Genomic DNA, 14,781 nt, shown 5'->3' on the forward strand with positions numbered 1-14,781 from the left:
TATTGGGAGGTCTAAGGATTTCCTGTAATTCTCGGTTTTCCTTGTATAAATTTTAACCTGAAAGAGCTGTTCATGGGAACTAAAGGAGATAATATGTGAAAGATACATAGCTTGTGTTGGGATGTTGTAGGCTCTGAGTATGTATCAGTGTAAATGGAGATATAAACAATTATATAGAATGTACCCTGGGGACTGGGGGGATAGCTCAGTGGTTAAGAGTACTGCCCTTCACAACCATCTAAAATAAAATCTGGTGCCCTCCTCTAGCGTGCAGGTGTACAAGCAAACACACATTGTATACATAATAAATAAATAAATCTTAAAAAAAAAAAAAAAGAGTACTGCCAGGCTGCTCTTCTAGAGGCTCCTGGTTCTATTCCCATTGTCCCCGTGGTGGCTTGCAGCTATCTGTAACTCCAGCTCCAGAAGAACTGACACCCCCTTCTGAATTCTGTAGGTATCAGGTACATACACATATAGAAGCAGAAAAATTGCCTGTACAGATAAGATAAGATAAATAATCATAAATAAAAAAAAAAAAACAATTCAGGGGGCTGGAGAGATGGCTCAGAGGTTAAGAGCATGGGTTGCTCTTCCAGAGGTCCTGAGTTCAATTCCTAGCAACCACATGGTGGCTCACAACCATCTGTGATGAGATCTGGCGCCCTCCTCTGGGCTGCAGGCATACATGCAGGGAGAAAACACTGTATACATAATAAATCTTTGAAAGAAAAAAAAAAACAGTTTAGTGCTAGTTGTTTTGTTGTTTTGTTTTGTTTGTCAAATCCCAATATAAGGGAAGCAGGTAGATCTTTGTGAGTTCAAGGCCTGTCTGATTTATGTAAGAGTTCACCCAACGCTACACATTGAGACCCTGTTAAAACTAATAAAACAAGCCGCTGGGTGCTGTGGTACACACCTATAATCCCAGCGCGTGGAGAGCCAGAGGCAGGTGGATCTCTGTAATTCGAGGCCAGCCTGGTCTACAAAGTGAGTACAGGACAGCCAAGGCCACACTGAGAAACCCTCTCTCTTAAAACAAACAAACAAAAAATAAACTAATAAACTCTAGCTCAAACATCTTTGAAGCATTTTACCTCTAAAGTCCCTGTAAGTTTACAAATATACCCACTGTTATCAAAATTGCCATATTTTCTTAAGCTTGTTACAAACATCTATAGTTTGGGGTTTTTTGTTTGTTTGTTTGTTTGTTTGTTTGTTTTTCAAGACGGGGTTTCTCTGTGTAGCCTTGGCTATCCTGGACTCACTTTGCAGATCAGGCTGACTTCCAATTTACAGTGATCCGCCTGCCTCTGCCTCCCTGAGAGCTGGGATTATAAGTGCTCACCACTATGCCTGGCTGGCTCCATATTTTTCAAAACCTAATCTGTACTCTAATAGTTGAGGAAGAAATATTCAGGCAGTCCGGAGGCTCTACTGGTAAAGTGCTTGCTAATATTCAGGAGGGCCTGGGCTCTGTCCTTAGCATGTGAAGCACCATGTGGTGCTGAGAGCAGTATTATTCCAACCAAACTTTTAATACTCTCCCTTCCTTGTTGACTCTGCTTTAATGAAGAGGGAAAAGAATGCAGGATAGCTGTGGTAATTTCCAACAAACATATCTATCATTTCAATACTTGGAATCAAAGCCAAGATCTCAATTTTGAGGTCAGCCATAGGAAGGCCCTGAAGAGAAATTTAAAAGAAAAATATTTTTTTTCTAATCTTTTACATGGTCAAAACTGTTCACTAGGTGTAGTAGCATGCACCTATAATTCCCACTACTGAGAAGGCTGAGGCAGGAGGATGGCAAATTTAAGACCAATATAGGCTAAATAATATGGAACTTTGTCGTCCCCCCCAAAAAAAAATCAAATGAAAAGGAAACAACACATTCTTTCAAATGAAACAGTACTTCTTAAGGAAGGAAGATACTTAACTACAAAAATCCAGGAAGGCCGAAGAAAGTAAGTATAAATGGAGGCCAGTGTGGTGGCAGCTGCCTGTGATCTCAGAGCTCAGCAGGCAGAGGCAGGGAGATCATTGCAAGTTCAAGGGCAGCCTGGGACCTCTCTACAAAAGCAAAAAAAAAAAAAACTCTAGAGAAGAGGAAGCCAGGAAGATCTGCCCTGCTGAGAGAAGAGCAGCAGATCTTGTGGCCCTTTTCCGCCCCTTCCCACCTTCAACCTCCTGAATAGAATGACTTGACTGGAAAGAAAGGAGGAAGGGTAATGAATGAATATAAATCAATATAAAAGAAAAGCAATCTCCCGGTTTTTTTACTTATGTAAAGGTCTTAAACAATCATGCTTATTGTGTAGGGGTTTTCAAAGGATGATTTACTAATGGCTGTCTCCTCACAAAAACACCTAAAAATGCAATCCCAAGATGTTTAAAATAAACTCATGTATTCTGTTACAGTTTGAGGGAACTATTGGGAAGAAAAACATTTAAAAAATCTGTTTAAGACGTATTTACTTTATGAATAACCCACAACTACTTGACCATATTAAATTAGTAGTTGAAAGTTTTCTACCAAGGGGAAATTATACAGTAAATAGACCAAAGCCCCAAATTATTTAAATATAGTTGAGGTTTCTATGTTTATATATGTGAAGGTGTGAAAGCTGATACTTCTGTGTTAATGTAACAGATATCCATGCATAATCCAATGAGGACAGAAATTTGTTTGTTTGTTTGTTTGTTTATTGGCCAGTTTGCAAAAACTCCTAAAAACAAAACAAAAGGCTATATTTTGTTTTGAGCCAAGAGTCTTACTATGTATCTCTGGTTGGCTTGGAACTTACTATGTAGACCAGACTGGGTTACTTTTAACTCACAGAGATCTACCTACCTCTGCCACCCCAATGGTGCTGGGATTAAAGGTGTTTGCCATCATGCCTGGCTAAAAGGCCATGTTGTTGTTTGTTTGTTTGTTAGCTTTTGAGACAGGGTTTCTTTGTGTATCCCTGGCTGTCCTGGAACTCACTGTAAATCAGACTGGCCTCAGATCTGCCTACCTCTGCCTCCTGAGTGCTGGGATTACTACACCTGGCAAGGCCATGATTTAAAAATCCTGAAGTTTTAATTGCTGGGGACAAATTTCTAAGCCTACTTACATCTGGTTTATTTGGACTTATTGTACCATAGTATACAGATTTAAAAAACAAACAAACAAACCTAAATTCTTTGTCTTCCCAGCAGTAATTTGAGCTCTTTAAAGAGAATAGTTGTGGGATTCCCATCACTTGGGAGGCAGAGGCAGGAGGATCTCTGAATTTGACACCAATCTGGTCTATAGTGAGTTTAAGGCCAGCCAGAGCTACATAGAGAGACTGTCTGGGGGGGGGGGGGGGGGAGCAGAGGGTAAGAGTAGTTCTGCGGCTTCCATTGGCTTGGACATGGCTTTGATTGTACTGGAAAGGAAGCATGCATAATAAACTGAATGGAAAATTCTAGGACCCGCATAGACTGCATTTGCTTTCCCCACCACTGAGTGAGCTACAGCACCTACCATTCCAGAAAATGTTGAGCTCCTGTCTTAGAAGGGTAAGCACACACATTCTGTTTCTGAAAACAGGCCTCTTTTTCTCAGTCAGCCCTTCCCCTCCGGGATGCCTGGCAGGAACAAGCTTACTTCCTAGTGGGTTAGTTACTTTCCTCATTGCTAGGACAAAATAGCTGTCTACAGCTACATAAGGAGGAAGGGTTTATTTTGGATTCTAGTTCTAGGGAAAGTACATCAGGGTACACCATGGCAGCCGGAGTTTGAGGCAGCTGGTCATGTTGCAGCCATACCCAGGAAGCCAAAGGAGATGAATGTTAGTGTTCAGCCTACTTTGTCTTTTTTTCAAGGGACCCTAGCTGGTGGAATGGTGCTGCCTGCACTTAAGGTGGGTCTCCTTATCTCAGTTAACCTAAACTACATCACAGGCATGCCCAGAGGCCTGTTTACCCTGTCACGTTGGCAGTATTGACTATCCCACTAGACTTATGATGAAGTGAGGAATTCTAAGGAGGAAAGGAGAATGAACTAGAATGGAGTTTAGAGACAATATCACATTTTCTCTCATGCAGAGACTGCATTTAATAATAAATGTAGAGACTGGAGAGGGCTAGTGGTTAAGAGCACTGTCTGCGCTTCCAGAGGTCCTGGGTTCAATTCCCAGCAACCACATGATATACTGGGATCTGATACACTCCCTTGGCATGCAGCAGTACATGCAGTCAGAGCACTCATATACATAAAGTAAATAAATAAATCTTTTTAAAAATAGTAAATATATGTCACAGGTCTGGAGAGATGGCTCAATGGGTAAGAATACTTGCTTTTGCAGAGGACCTGACTCTGATTCCTTGCACCTATATGGTGGCTCACAACCATCAGTAACCCCAGATCCAAGGTATTCAACAGGCAGTGCATTACGTGGTGCACCTAGATGCACGAAGACAAAACCTTCATTCATGGAAAATAAAATCTAAAAACATTTTATTTTATTTATTTAATCACTTTACAGCCTGGTCCCAGCTAAAAACATTGTTTAAAAAAAGATAAGTCAGGAATCTTGCTCACACCTGTAAACACAGCACTGGGAAGTGGAGCAGAAAGATCATCATAAGCTCAAGGCTAACCTGGACAAGATCTTGTCTCAGAGAGGACGTGGGGATTTTGTGTGTGTAGTGAAAGGAGGAGGACAATTTGAGGAAAGGAAGGGGGCTGATGGAAAGGAGAGGAGGAGGGAGTGTGATTAAAGGGTGAGTGAGGAAGATACAATGATAAAGGAAATATGGGACTCATGTTATATTCTAAAGATAAAGGATAACTCAAATTTATATTAAATACTGCCAATAATGTCTCCATGTTCTAATATTGAAAAGCACTTACATCTTGAGACCAAAAAGAAAAAAAAAGGTCAATTTTCTGCTTTTAAGAAGAAAATAACATCCGGTATTTGTTGAGATTCAGTGGGCATGTATACAATTCATCATCTGTTTAAATAGTAAAGATTGTTTTCTTTCTTCGGTTTCATGAGACAGGGCCTAGAGCAATCCTTCCACTTCAGTCTCCCCGCTGCTAGAATTACAGGTGTGCACCACCACTCTTGTTGGCTGCCAAGTTTGTTTCATATGATACCGTCTATTAGTCAGGGTTCTCTAGAGAAACAAAACTGATAGATTGAGTGTATGTTACAAAGGAGATTTATCAGACTGGCTTACATGATATGGACTGGATAGTCCAACAATGGCTTGTCTGCACGCTGGAGAAGCTGGGAACCCAGTAACTGATCAGTCCACAAGCCTGCTTCCTCAGCGGTCCCAATCTGGTACTTATGGCCTGGAGGATTCCTAGAGAATCACTGGTCTTCAGTCCATGGGAAAGGTTGAAGAAGGTGGGTTCTAGTGACAGCTGAGGATGACAACAGAAGCAACAACATGGTAGATACAGACACTAGCAAGGAGCAAAGGTCAGTAGGTAAACCTAAAGCTAACAGCTTTCCTCTCATACCTCCTATCTGGGCATGGGGAAGGAGCTCCTCTCAGCCAATCCTTCCAGGAATATTTTCAACTACTCACTCAGAGGCATGTCTTTTAATTGATTCCACATCCAACCAAGTTGATAACCAAGATTAAGTGTCATAGTACCTGGACATGCTACTGAGAGTATAAAATGATAAAATCTGGCTTTGAGGAAACAATTTATCCATGTTTATTAGGAGTGTTGAATATTTCTCCCTGGAAAAGATGTTCATTGTAGATCATTAAAACTAAGTGCCAAAGCCAGGAACTGTGGTACACGCCTGTAATCCCAGCACTTAGGGAGGCAGAGACAGGTGGATCTCTGAGTTCGAGGCTAGCCTGATCTACAGAGTGAGTCCAGGACAGCCAAGGCTATACAGAGAAACCCTGTCTTGGGGGGCGGGGAGGGGAGTCAACGTATATGCAAGCACTGTAATATTTTGATTAAAACCTTTCCCCATATCTTTATGGATAAATGTACAGGAGAGATGTTTGTTAATTATACTTATTTATTTACTCTGTGTTTGTGTATATGTACACACAGAGGTCAGAAAACAGCTTGCTGGTGTCCTTTCTCTCCTTCCAGTGTGTGGGACCCTGGGACTGAACCTTGGTCCTTTGGGCTTGGCGGCAAGCATTTTTACCAGCTGAACCATCTCAGCCAGCCATGTTTTTGTCACTTGAAAAAGGAGAAGGGTTAGACCGATACTTTTCCAGATGTACAGGAGCTCCTTTCACTTTGCTTTTTTTTTTTTTTTTTTCCTATTTTTTCGGATGGAACCTCAGGTCCTAGGCAAGAACTCTATGACTGCCTCGGCCTTCTACTCCCTTTAGTAAGAGTGATGGGTGCAGGTAAGACAAAACAGTAGCTCCAGCCTCTCGTGCCCTCGGAGCAATTACAAGCATCGGTGTACATTTACTCTGAAGGGAAAGTGACCTAAAAGCCAGTGGGTTGGTTGTAAAGGTATTTCTTTTCAGGTCATCGTCCAAGTTGGTTCTGTGGCAGCTCGGGAGGTCTTATAGGACACGAATGTCAATTTACAGGTGTTAAACATTAGGGGTAGCTAATTAGCTGGGAGGACAGGCAGCAACATCATAATCTCAAGTGAAATGTAACGGAAAAAATGCACACATACCCCAGTATCTGTCCTACATATAAAGGCTGGCATTAGAATTATATTAACTACCGTTATGCTTGATTTCAGTAGATATTGGTGTGCCGTTTTTGTTTGTTTGTTTCATTTGTTTATTTGAGACAGGGTCTCACTTTGTAGCCCTGGCTGGCCTGGAACTCTATATAGACTTAGCTGGCCTGGAACTCAGAGAGATCTACCTGCTTCTGCCTCCCTTGTAGCACAGTCAGCTTGAACTTGGTATTTGAACCTCTAATCCTCCTGAGTCCGCTACCTGAGTGCTGGGACTACAGGCATATACCACCACCATGCTTGGTTTGTGAGATGCTGAATATCAAACCAAGGGCTCTGTGCATGATAGGAAAGCAGTCTGCCGGCTGAGCTGTCCCCAGCCCATAGCCATTGCTCTTCTAATACAGTGGCCCTTAGGTTATGTGTCTGCTTTGCTTTTGTTTTAGCATGTTTGTAGTAATCAGATTAAAGGTACTAATTCTAAGTAGATCATTAAGGACACTTCTAATCACTATACTTTTCAAGAGTGCTCATTGAAGATGCCATTATTTCCCCCAGTTGGTAGCCCACTAGCTGGCATGGCGCCTTAAGTGTTCAAAAGCATTTCTCAGCCATTGGCGTTGATTGAAAACCTTAGGAATTTCTGCCAAGTCCTCGTGATCTAATCCTCTCCTGCGAGTACAAAGCTCAAGTGTGTACTGAAATGCCTGAGTCAGCTGCTTGAGGGGTATACTGGCTACACTCCTGCTCATTATTCCAGGATGAAAAATCTCCTTGGTGACCTGAGGCAGCTAGCTTTTACTCTGTCCACCCAGAAATGCATTTATAAAAAACATGTAGGAAAAATATGCACACATACCCCAGTATCTGTCCTACATATAAAGGCTGGCATTAGAATCGTATTTCCTACTGTCATGCTTGATTTCAGTAGATATTGGTGTGCTTGCTTTGTCTGTTTGTTTGTTTGTTTGTTTGGTTGGTTGGTTGGTTGGTTGGTTGAGACAGGGTCTCACTTTATAACTGTGCCTGGCCTGGAACTCTATATAGACTTAGCTGGCCTTGAGCTCACAGAGATCTACCTGTTTCTGCCTCCCAAGTGCTTAGATTAATTTAATAATGTAAGACATGGGGTTGGGGAGATGGCTCAATGGTTAAACTCACGGGCTGCTTTTCTCAAGGACCTGGGTTCAATCCCAGCACCCACATGGGAGCTCACAATTTTTTGTAACTCCAGTTCCGAGGGAACCTGATGCCCGCCCTCTACATGCTGGCAAAATGACCATACATATAAAATTAAAATAAATCTCAAAAAAAAATTTAGCTAGGCATGGTGCATGTAATCCCAGCAGTCAGGGAGGCAGAGGCTGGCTGATCTCTGTGTCCAAAAAAATTAAAAAAAAAAAAATGATTGTATTGTGTGTTATTACATGGGTCAAAGTGTTAAGATGGATCCTCTTGGTGCTAGCTTGGGAAATGTGGAATAAAGCTCAAGGACATTAATAACATTTGAATTCTGTTTTTCACTTGCTTGAGATGTTGTATTTATATAATTGTTTTGTTTTATTTTTTCGAGACAGAGTTTCTCTGTGTAGCCCTGGCTGTCCTGTCAAACTCAGAGATCTGCCTGTGTCTGCTTCCTAAGTGCTGGGATTAAAGGCATGTGCTGCCACCACCTGGTATATGTATGTGAATATTTTAGATTTCATTTGATCAGAAACAAAAATACTAATCTCCTTTAATTTTTTTTTCATAGTCAAATTCATCCGAGAAGTAACACCATATATCAAGAAGCCATCTTTAGTATCAGATCTGCCATGGGAAGGCGCCGCTCCCCAGTCACCAAGCTTTAGTGGCAGTGAAGATTCTGGTTCTCCAAAGCATCAGAACAGCATCAAGGACAGGAAGGTCATCCCTCTCAAAATGTGCTTCGCTGCTAGAAACCTAAGCATGCCAGACCTGGAGAACAGGTGAGCCATGCCTGTCGCGATCAGCATGTCTTGGCCTGTAAACTCAGGGAAGCCCTGCAACATCAGCACCTCCCATCCAGTGAATTACTGGGACAGAAACAGCATTCTGAGATCAGAGCTTTGTCTTTATTTTTGGAGTCCTAGATGGCCTCAAACCCACCATCTCCCTGCCTACCCTCCCATGCCTCTTTATAAGGAAATTTCTTAATTCTGTATAATGTTAAAATTCAGAGGCCACATTGTAGATCTGGGACATCAACTGACAAAACTGACAAGTTCGCTTCTCTGACCTCCCTGTCTTCTATAAAATGCCAGTGATGAATTGGATACTTTATATATAATCTTTCTTCTTGTTCTGTATGTAGCTATTTGTATTTTGTGATGATTTTATTTGATTAACTTTATGGAAAGCATATATAGACTCAGCGTAAGGCCAAAGATTTGCCAAAGTGGGGGTAACTTAAAAAAAAAATAATTGTTCAAAGACCTAAAGAAAGGCCTTGTATGCTGGGCGTGGTGTCACACACCTGTAATCTCAGCACTCAGGGAGGCAGAGGCAGATGGATCTCTGTGAGTTCAAGGCCAGCCTGGTCTACAAAGCGAGTCTAGGACAGCCAAGGCTACACAGAGAAACTCTGCCTTGAAAAAAAAAATGATCAGCCTTGGGCTTTATAGAATATGTTTTCATTCTGTGGTCTTCTCTGGTCTGAATGCACACAGGTGCCTAAGCAGAGTAAGACAGAACATGGAACACCGCAAGAAACCAAAGCCTGGCTTTCCTTGTCAGGCACAGTAGCACATGCCGTTAATTCCATGACTAGGGAGGCTGAAGAAGGCAGATATCTGAGTTCAAGACTGGTCTACCTAGTGAGTTCCAGACCAACCAAAGCTACACTGTGAGACACTCTTTTCAGTGGGGGGTGGGGGGGTGGGGGGGGAGGTGGATTGCAGACAGACTAAATGACCTAGTATATATATAAAGACTTACATTTTTCTTATTCATGTATATATGTTTATCTGAATGTATGCTTTATGTGTGGGTATCTTCAGAGGCCAAAACTGGAGTTAGAGGCAGTTGTAAGTTGCTCAACATGAGTGCTAGGAACCAAACTCAAGTCCTTTGCAAGAACATCAGGTGCTCTTAACCTTGAGCCATGTCTTCATCCCAAGAAATTGTAGCATAAAGTGTCATAAGTGAGACAGTTGTGGTAGTTCTTAACTATAATATCAGCCCTTGGGAGTCTGAGACAGGAAAATCTCTGTGAATTTAAGGCCAGCTTGGGCCACATAGTAGTTCCAGATTAGTCTGGGTTATAAAACTTAGTAAACTGGTTATAAAACCAGTTTCAGGAAAAACCACAAAGGGGCAGAAAGCTTTAGTTCATCTAGTGGTAAGACACAAACACACACACACACACACACACACACACACACACACACACACATGCACACGCACCCTCCAGCCAAGGAGGGTAGAAATGCTAAGCCCTTTTATTATAAATAACTTCTGAGAATAGATGCCTATGTTGTTGCTGATGCAGCTAGAAGCTGGAGAAAAGAGCAAAGCATAAAAACTTCTGCATGTCAGGCAGTGGTGGCACGCACCTTTAATCCCAGTACTCAGGAGGCAGAGGCAAATGATCTGAGTTTGAGTCCAGCCTTGTTAGAGTTCCAGGAAAGCCAGGGCTACACAGAGAAACTCTCTTCAAGAAAAAAAAAAAAAAAAAAAAAAAACCAAAAACAACAACAAATTTTACTTATTTTATGCATGTGAGTGTTTTGCCTGCATGTATGTCCTTTTACCACATAGACATTTAGTACCCACAGAAGTCTTAAGAGGGTATCAGGAGCCCCTAGAACTTGGGTTAGAAACATTGGTGGGCAACTATGTGGGTGATGGGAATTGAGTCTCTACAAAAGCAACAAGTGTTCTAAACTGCTAAGCCCCCTACCTCTCTCGCCTCATATTGTGGAAACATTTGATGTAATGGTCAGGTTTGAAAGAGGTCCTTAGAACCAAGTGTAGAGAGCAATTTGGAACTGCTAAAATTGTAGTAGACTATCTGTATGCCTGTTCGGAGCTCAGGAAACTAGAACAGGGATTATGAGAGGGAGAAAGTGATCTTAAGGGAGATATGAAGGTAATGAATTATATGTAAAGGGAAAGCAGAAAGGGAACCAGCTAGAGGAGGAGGGTAGTTGGGGAAGGGAGCAATTGAGAACAAAGTATCAAGTATGATGATGAAGATGCTATGATGAAACCCAGAACTTTCAGCTTAGCAAAAGTCAAAACACTGCATAATATTGGCGGTAGGCATACTCTTCATTCCAGTCAGATGATACTCATACATGGCCATGACATGCTCTACAAGGCCGGGTCTCAGGTGGTTTGAGACTAGGGTAAAGATTCTCAGTCTTACTGCTGAAAAGGAATTCGTTCCTACTTTCAGTTGAAATACCACATTTGAAAATGACTACCTTTTTATAAAATAAAAATGAAAAGAGACTGGAAGTTATTCTATAAGGGTAGTGCTTGCATTGCAGTGTGCTTCAGAAAAAAGCAAAAAAAGGATTACAAGTAGCTGGTGAGGGACTGGAGAGATGACTCAGTGGTTAAGAGCACTAGCTGTTCTTCCAGAGGTCCTGAGTTCAATTTCCGGCAAGCACACTTGCAAATAGAGTAACTTTGCTTATTTACCAGATGTGGACAAATGCCCTGTGTGTCTTGGTAGAAAACAACATACAAAAGCACCACCTAGGCAAACCTGCATTGTAAGACCTAGAAGATAGAGCTAGGAACATGGGCTTTGGCACACTGGCCAAGCCACTTTTTTCCTCTATGCCTCTAGTCTCCTCTTGAACAAAATAAAACTCTTGTGAGAATTAAATAAGAAAATTATTATAAAATTGGTGTAGTAAGCTCTTCCCAGCACCCATGTGAAAACCCAAGTTTGGTGACATGTACCTGGAATTCAGTACTTAAAGATGGGAGGATCCTAGGGGTAGGTGACCAGTGAGTCTAGCCAGTTGGTGAGCAACAGGACAAGTGAGAATAAGATAGAGAATGCTAGAAAAGAACAGCCAGCATTGACCTCTGCCCTCCATACACGTGCATAGCATGCACAAGTGCACACGCATGTATACACCACACACACACACACACACACACACACACACACATATCAAGGATATAGCAGATAATATCTGTAAAAATTACTTGGAGCTCTTTAGTCTTTAAACTTATCTAAGCCCTACCAAAACACATGTCAATTTATTTATCTGTGATTTTTTTTTTAAATGGGTGTTTTACCTACATGTATGCCTGTGCACCACATACATGTCTAGTGAACCACAGAGGGTATAAGAGGTCAATGTGTCCTCTGAGACTGGAATTACAGACGGTTGTGAACCTCCATGTGGTGCTGAGAATCAAATCCAGGTTCCTCTGGAAGAGCAGACAGTGCTCTTAACTGCTGAGCCATCTCTCCAGTCCAGTCTGTCCCATCTTGATGGTCATCTGAGTGATTTTCAGTTTGGAACTAGTTGTCATGACTGTTTTATACACCAGTTTTGGTCATGCATTTTCATTGCACTTGGGTAAATTTGGAGGAGTGTAGTTGCTTTGTCAGATGGTAGATGTGGTGCGGCATGGTGGCGCATGCCTTTAATTTCAACACTGTAATCTCAACATTCTGGAAACAGGTGCTTTCTATGAGTTCCAGGCCAGCTAAGGCTACATAGTGAGACCTTGCCTCAAAAAAACCAAACAAACTGCTGGGCAGTGGTGTCGCACCCTTTAATCTCAGCACTCAGGAGGCAGAAGCAGGCAGATCTCTGTGAGTTCAAGGACAGCCTGGGCTACACAGAGAAACCCTGTCTTGAAAAACAAAAGAAACAAACAAACAAATGGCAAGTAGGTATTTCATTTTAAAAGGAATGTCCAGGGCAGGAGGAAGCTCAGCAGTTAGGAGCATCATCTGCCTTCCAGAAGCCTGTTCATTCCAGTACCTGCGGACACCAGGCATATACATGGTATACATACATATATGGTGGCAAAACACTTACACACATTAAGTAAATAAAATAAAACTAAGAAAGAAAGAAAAGAAATTTCTAGACAGTCTTCCAAAGTGACTACCATTTTATGCTAAAACCAACAGCAGTCAACAGTGTGAGAGTTTCCATGTTCTCACAAGCGTTGTTGGTATTTTCCTTTCTGGTGGATATGCGGCAGAATCTCCTTACGGTTCATATTTCATAAAGTCTTCACTAAAACCAAAGGGAGCAGCTTGTTTTTATTATCACTGTTTTACTACTTTGATTTGGTTCTATAGTTATAAAGCTGGTGAGTGTTTAACTATCAAAATGAATGAATAAATGAAGGTTATTGCCTTCCCCTGCTTCAAGTTTCTACTGCCTCACTAGATGCTTCTGCTGATGATGTGTTGTGTCGTGAAATGTAAAAACTAATGAATAAGTGATGAAGTCCAGGGAGTGGACATGAGCCCACTCCTTAGCAAACAGCACACTCACATTTGCCCTTTGCATTCGCTCACAGAACCTCATCTTCATTCCAACTATTTTTCTAGTAAAAGGTGAACTTGAGATGTGTGACATAAATTTAACTCATACTTTATGTCAAAGACATAACCAAGCAAATGCATTAATATAGTCTGAGATCATAGTCCCATGCTTCTGTCTACCTAAATATTGATTTTACTTGTCTGATCAAACTGGAATTAAATTTCCCAGGAAATCCTCAGTGGTTTGACTGGAGTCCAAAACCTTTAACCTTGTAGCTGCCTTCTCGTCTCTTTGTGGGCTCAGTTACTGGCAGATTGCCTCCATGTTTGGTATATTAGCAGGGCTTTCATTTTAATTTTTCCTTTAAAGTAGCTCATCTCAAGCATTACTGCGTTGCCTTTGTCAGTTTTGAGGACTGCAACAAGACAGACTCCTCTGGATCCTAAACCCAGTTCTGTTTGCCAGTTTATTGTTTTCTTTTTTCTTTCTTTCCTTTTTTTTATTTTTTATTTTTATTTTATTTATTTATTTATTTTTTGATACAGGATTTCTCTGTGTAGTCCGGGCTATCCTGCAATTTGCTTTATAGACCAGGCTGGTCTGAAACTCAGAGATCTTCCTGCCTCTGCCTTCCAAGTGCTGTGATTAAAGTCTGTGCCATCAGCGCCTGGCCAAAGATAACTCATATATTTAAATCTTTTTTTTTTTACAAGTTAGTATTTCTTTTTATAATTTATTTTTATTTTATGAGCATTAGTATTTTGTCTGCCTGTATATCTGTGTAAGGGTGTCAAATCTTAAGCTACAGATAGTTGTGAGCTACCATGTGGGTGCTTGGCATTGAACCCAGGCCCTTTGAAAGAGCAGTCAGTGTTCTTAACCACCGAGCCATCTCTCCAGCCTTGTTTTTTTTGTTTTGTTTTGATTTTGATTTTGGTTTTTGGTTTTTCGAGACAGGGTTTCTCTGTTTTTGTCCTGGAATTAGCTCTGTAGACCAGGCTGGACTTGAACTCACAGAGTTCTGCCTCCAAGTGCCAGGATCAAAGACCAGCCCAGCTTCCCCAGCCTTGTTTATTGTTTTCTTAAGAACCTTTTCCACAATCCCTTTCTAAGCAGCTACAAGATTTCGCTTTTCATAAATTCTGATGATGCTGCTACAAAACAACTTTCTGCCCATTTCATCGTTTGACTTTAATCCTAGTGTCCAAGCCTGAGCAATCAGGCTTAGTTTGATTTTACAGCAGGTTTTGTTTTCATTCTTCCAGTTATTTATAATTAAGGCCCAAAACTAGATTTTTAGAGGCTATTCTTCATTAAAGAACCTGAGAGACTGTCTCAGGACTGTATTTATTTATAAAGGGTTTTTGTTGTTGTTGTTGTTGTCATCACTTTCCCCCCCAGAAAGTAACTCTTCTGTGCCTAGAGAAGGATGAACTGATTTCTGGTTTTAGTGCTAAGTAGGTCAGTAGGAGGAGTGAAGGAAATTTCTTGCCTGGTTCTTGCCAGTAAACTTCAGCATATGTCTAAAGAATGTTATGCTGGCCTCAGTGACAGAGCAATGGGGTGGAAATAAATAAGCCCTTCTAGAAAATAATCAGCCTAAAGACATGCAGTCTGAACTAAAAATT

General features: G+C 41.3%; 1 protein-coding gene across 1 annotated transcript in view; it reads left to right on the plus strand.

Moving 5' to 3' along the window:
* The window catches only part of Sntb2 (syntrophin beta 2), an 84,223-nt gene that overhangs the window by 36,027 nt on the left and 33,415 nt on the right, over positions 1-14,781 (plus strand). The window contains exon 2 of the mRNA XM_055621001.1: positions 8,416-8,629. Coding sequence (XP_055476976.1) covers positions 8,416-8,629 — 214 coding nt within the window. The remainder of the gene's footprint in view (positions 1-8,415; positions 8,630-14,781) is intronic.

Source organism: Psammomys obesus, unplaced genomic scaffold (assembly GCF_907164565.1).
Source record: "Psammomys obesus unplaced genomic scaffold, mPsaObe1.curated_primary_1811, whole genome shotgun sequence".
Lineage (NCBI taxonomy): Eukaryota > Metazoa > Chordata > Mammalia > Rodentia > Muridae > Psammomys > Psammomys obesus.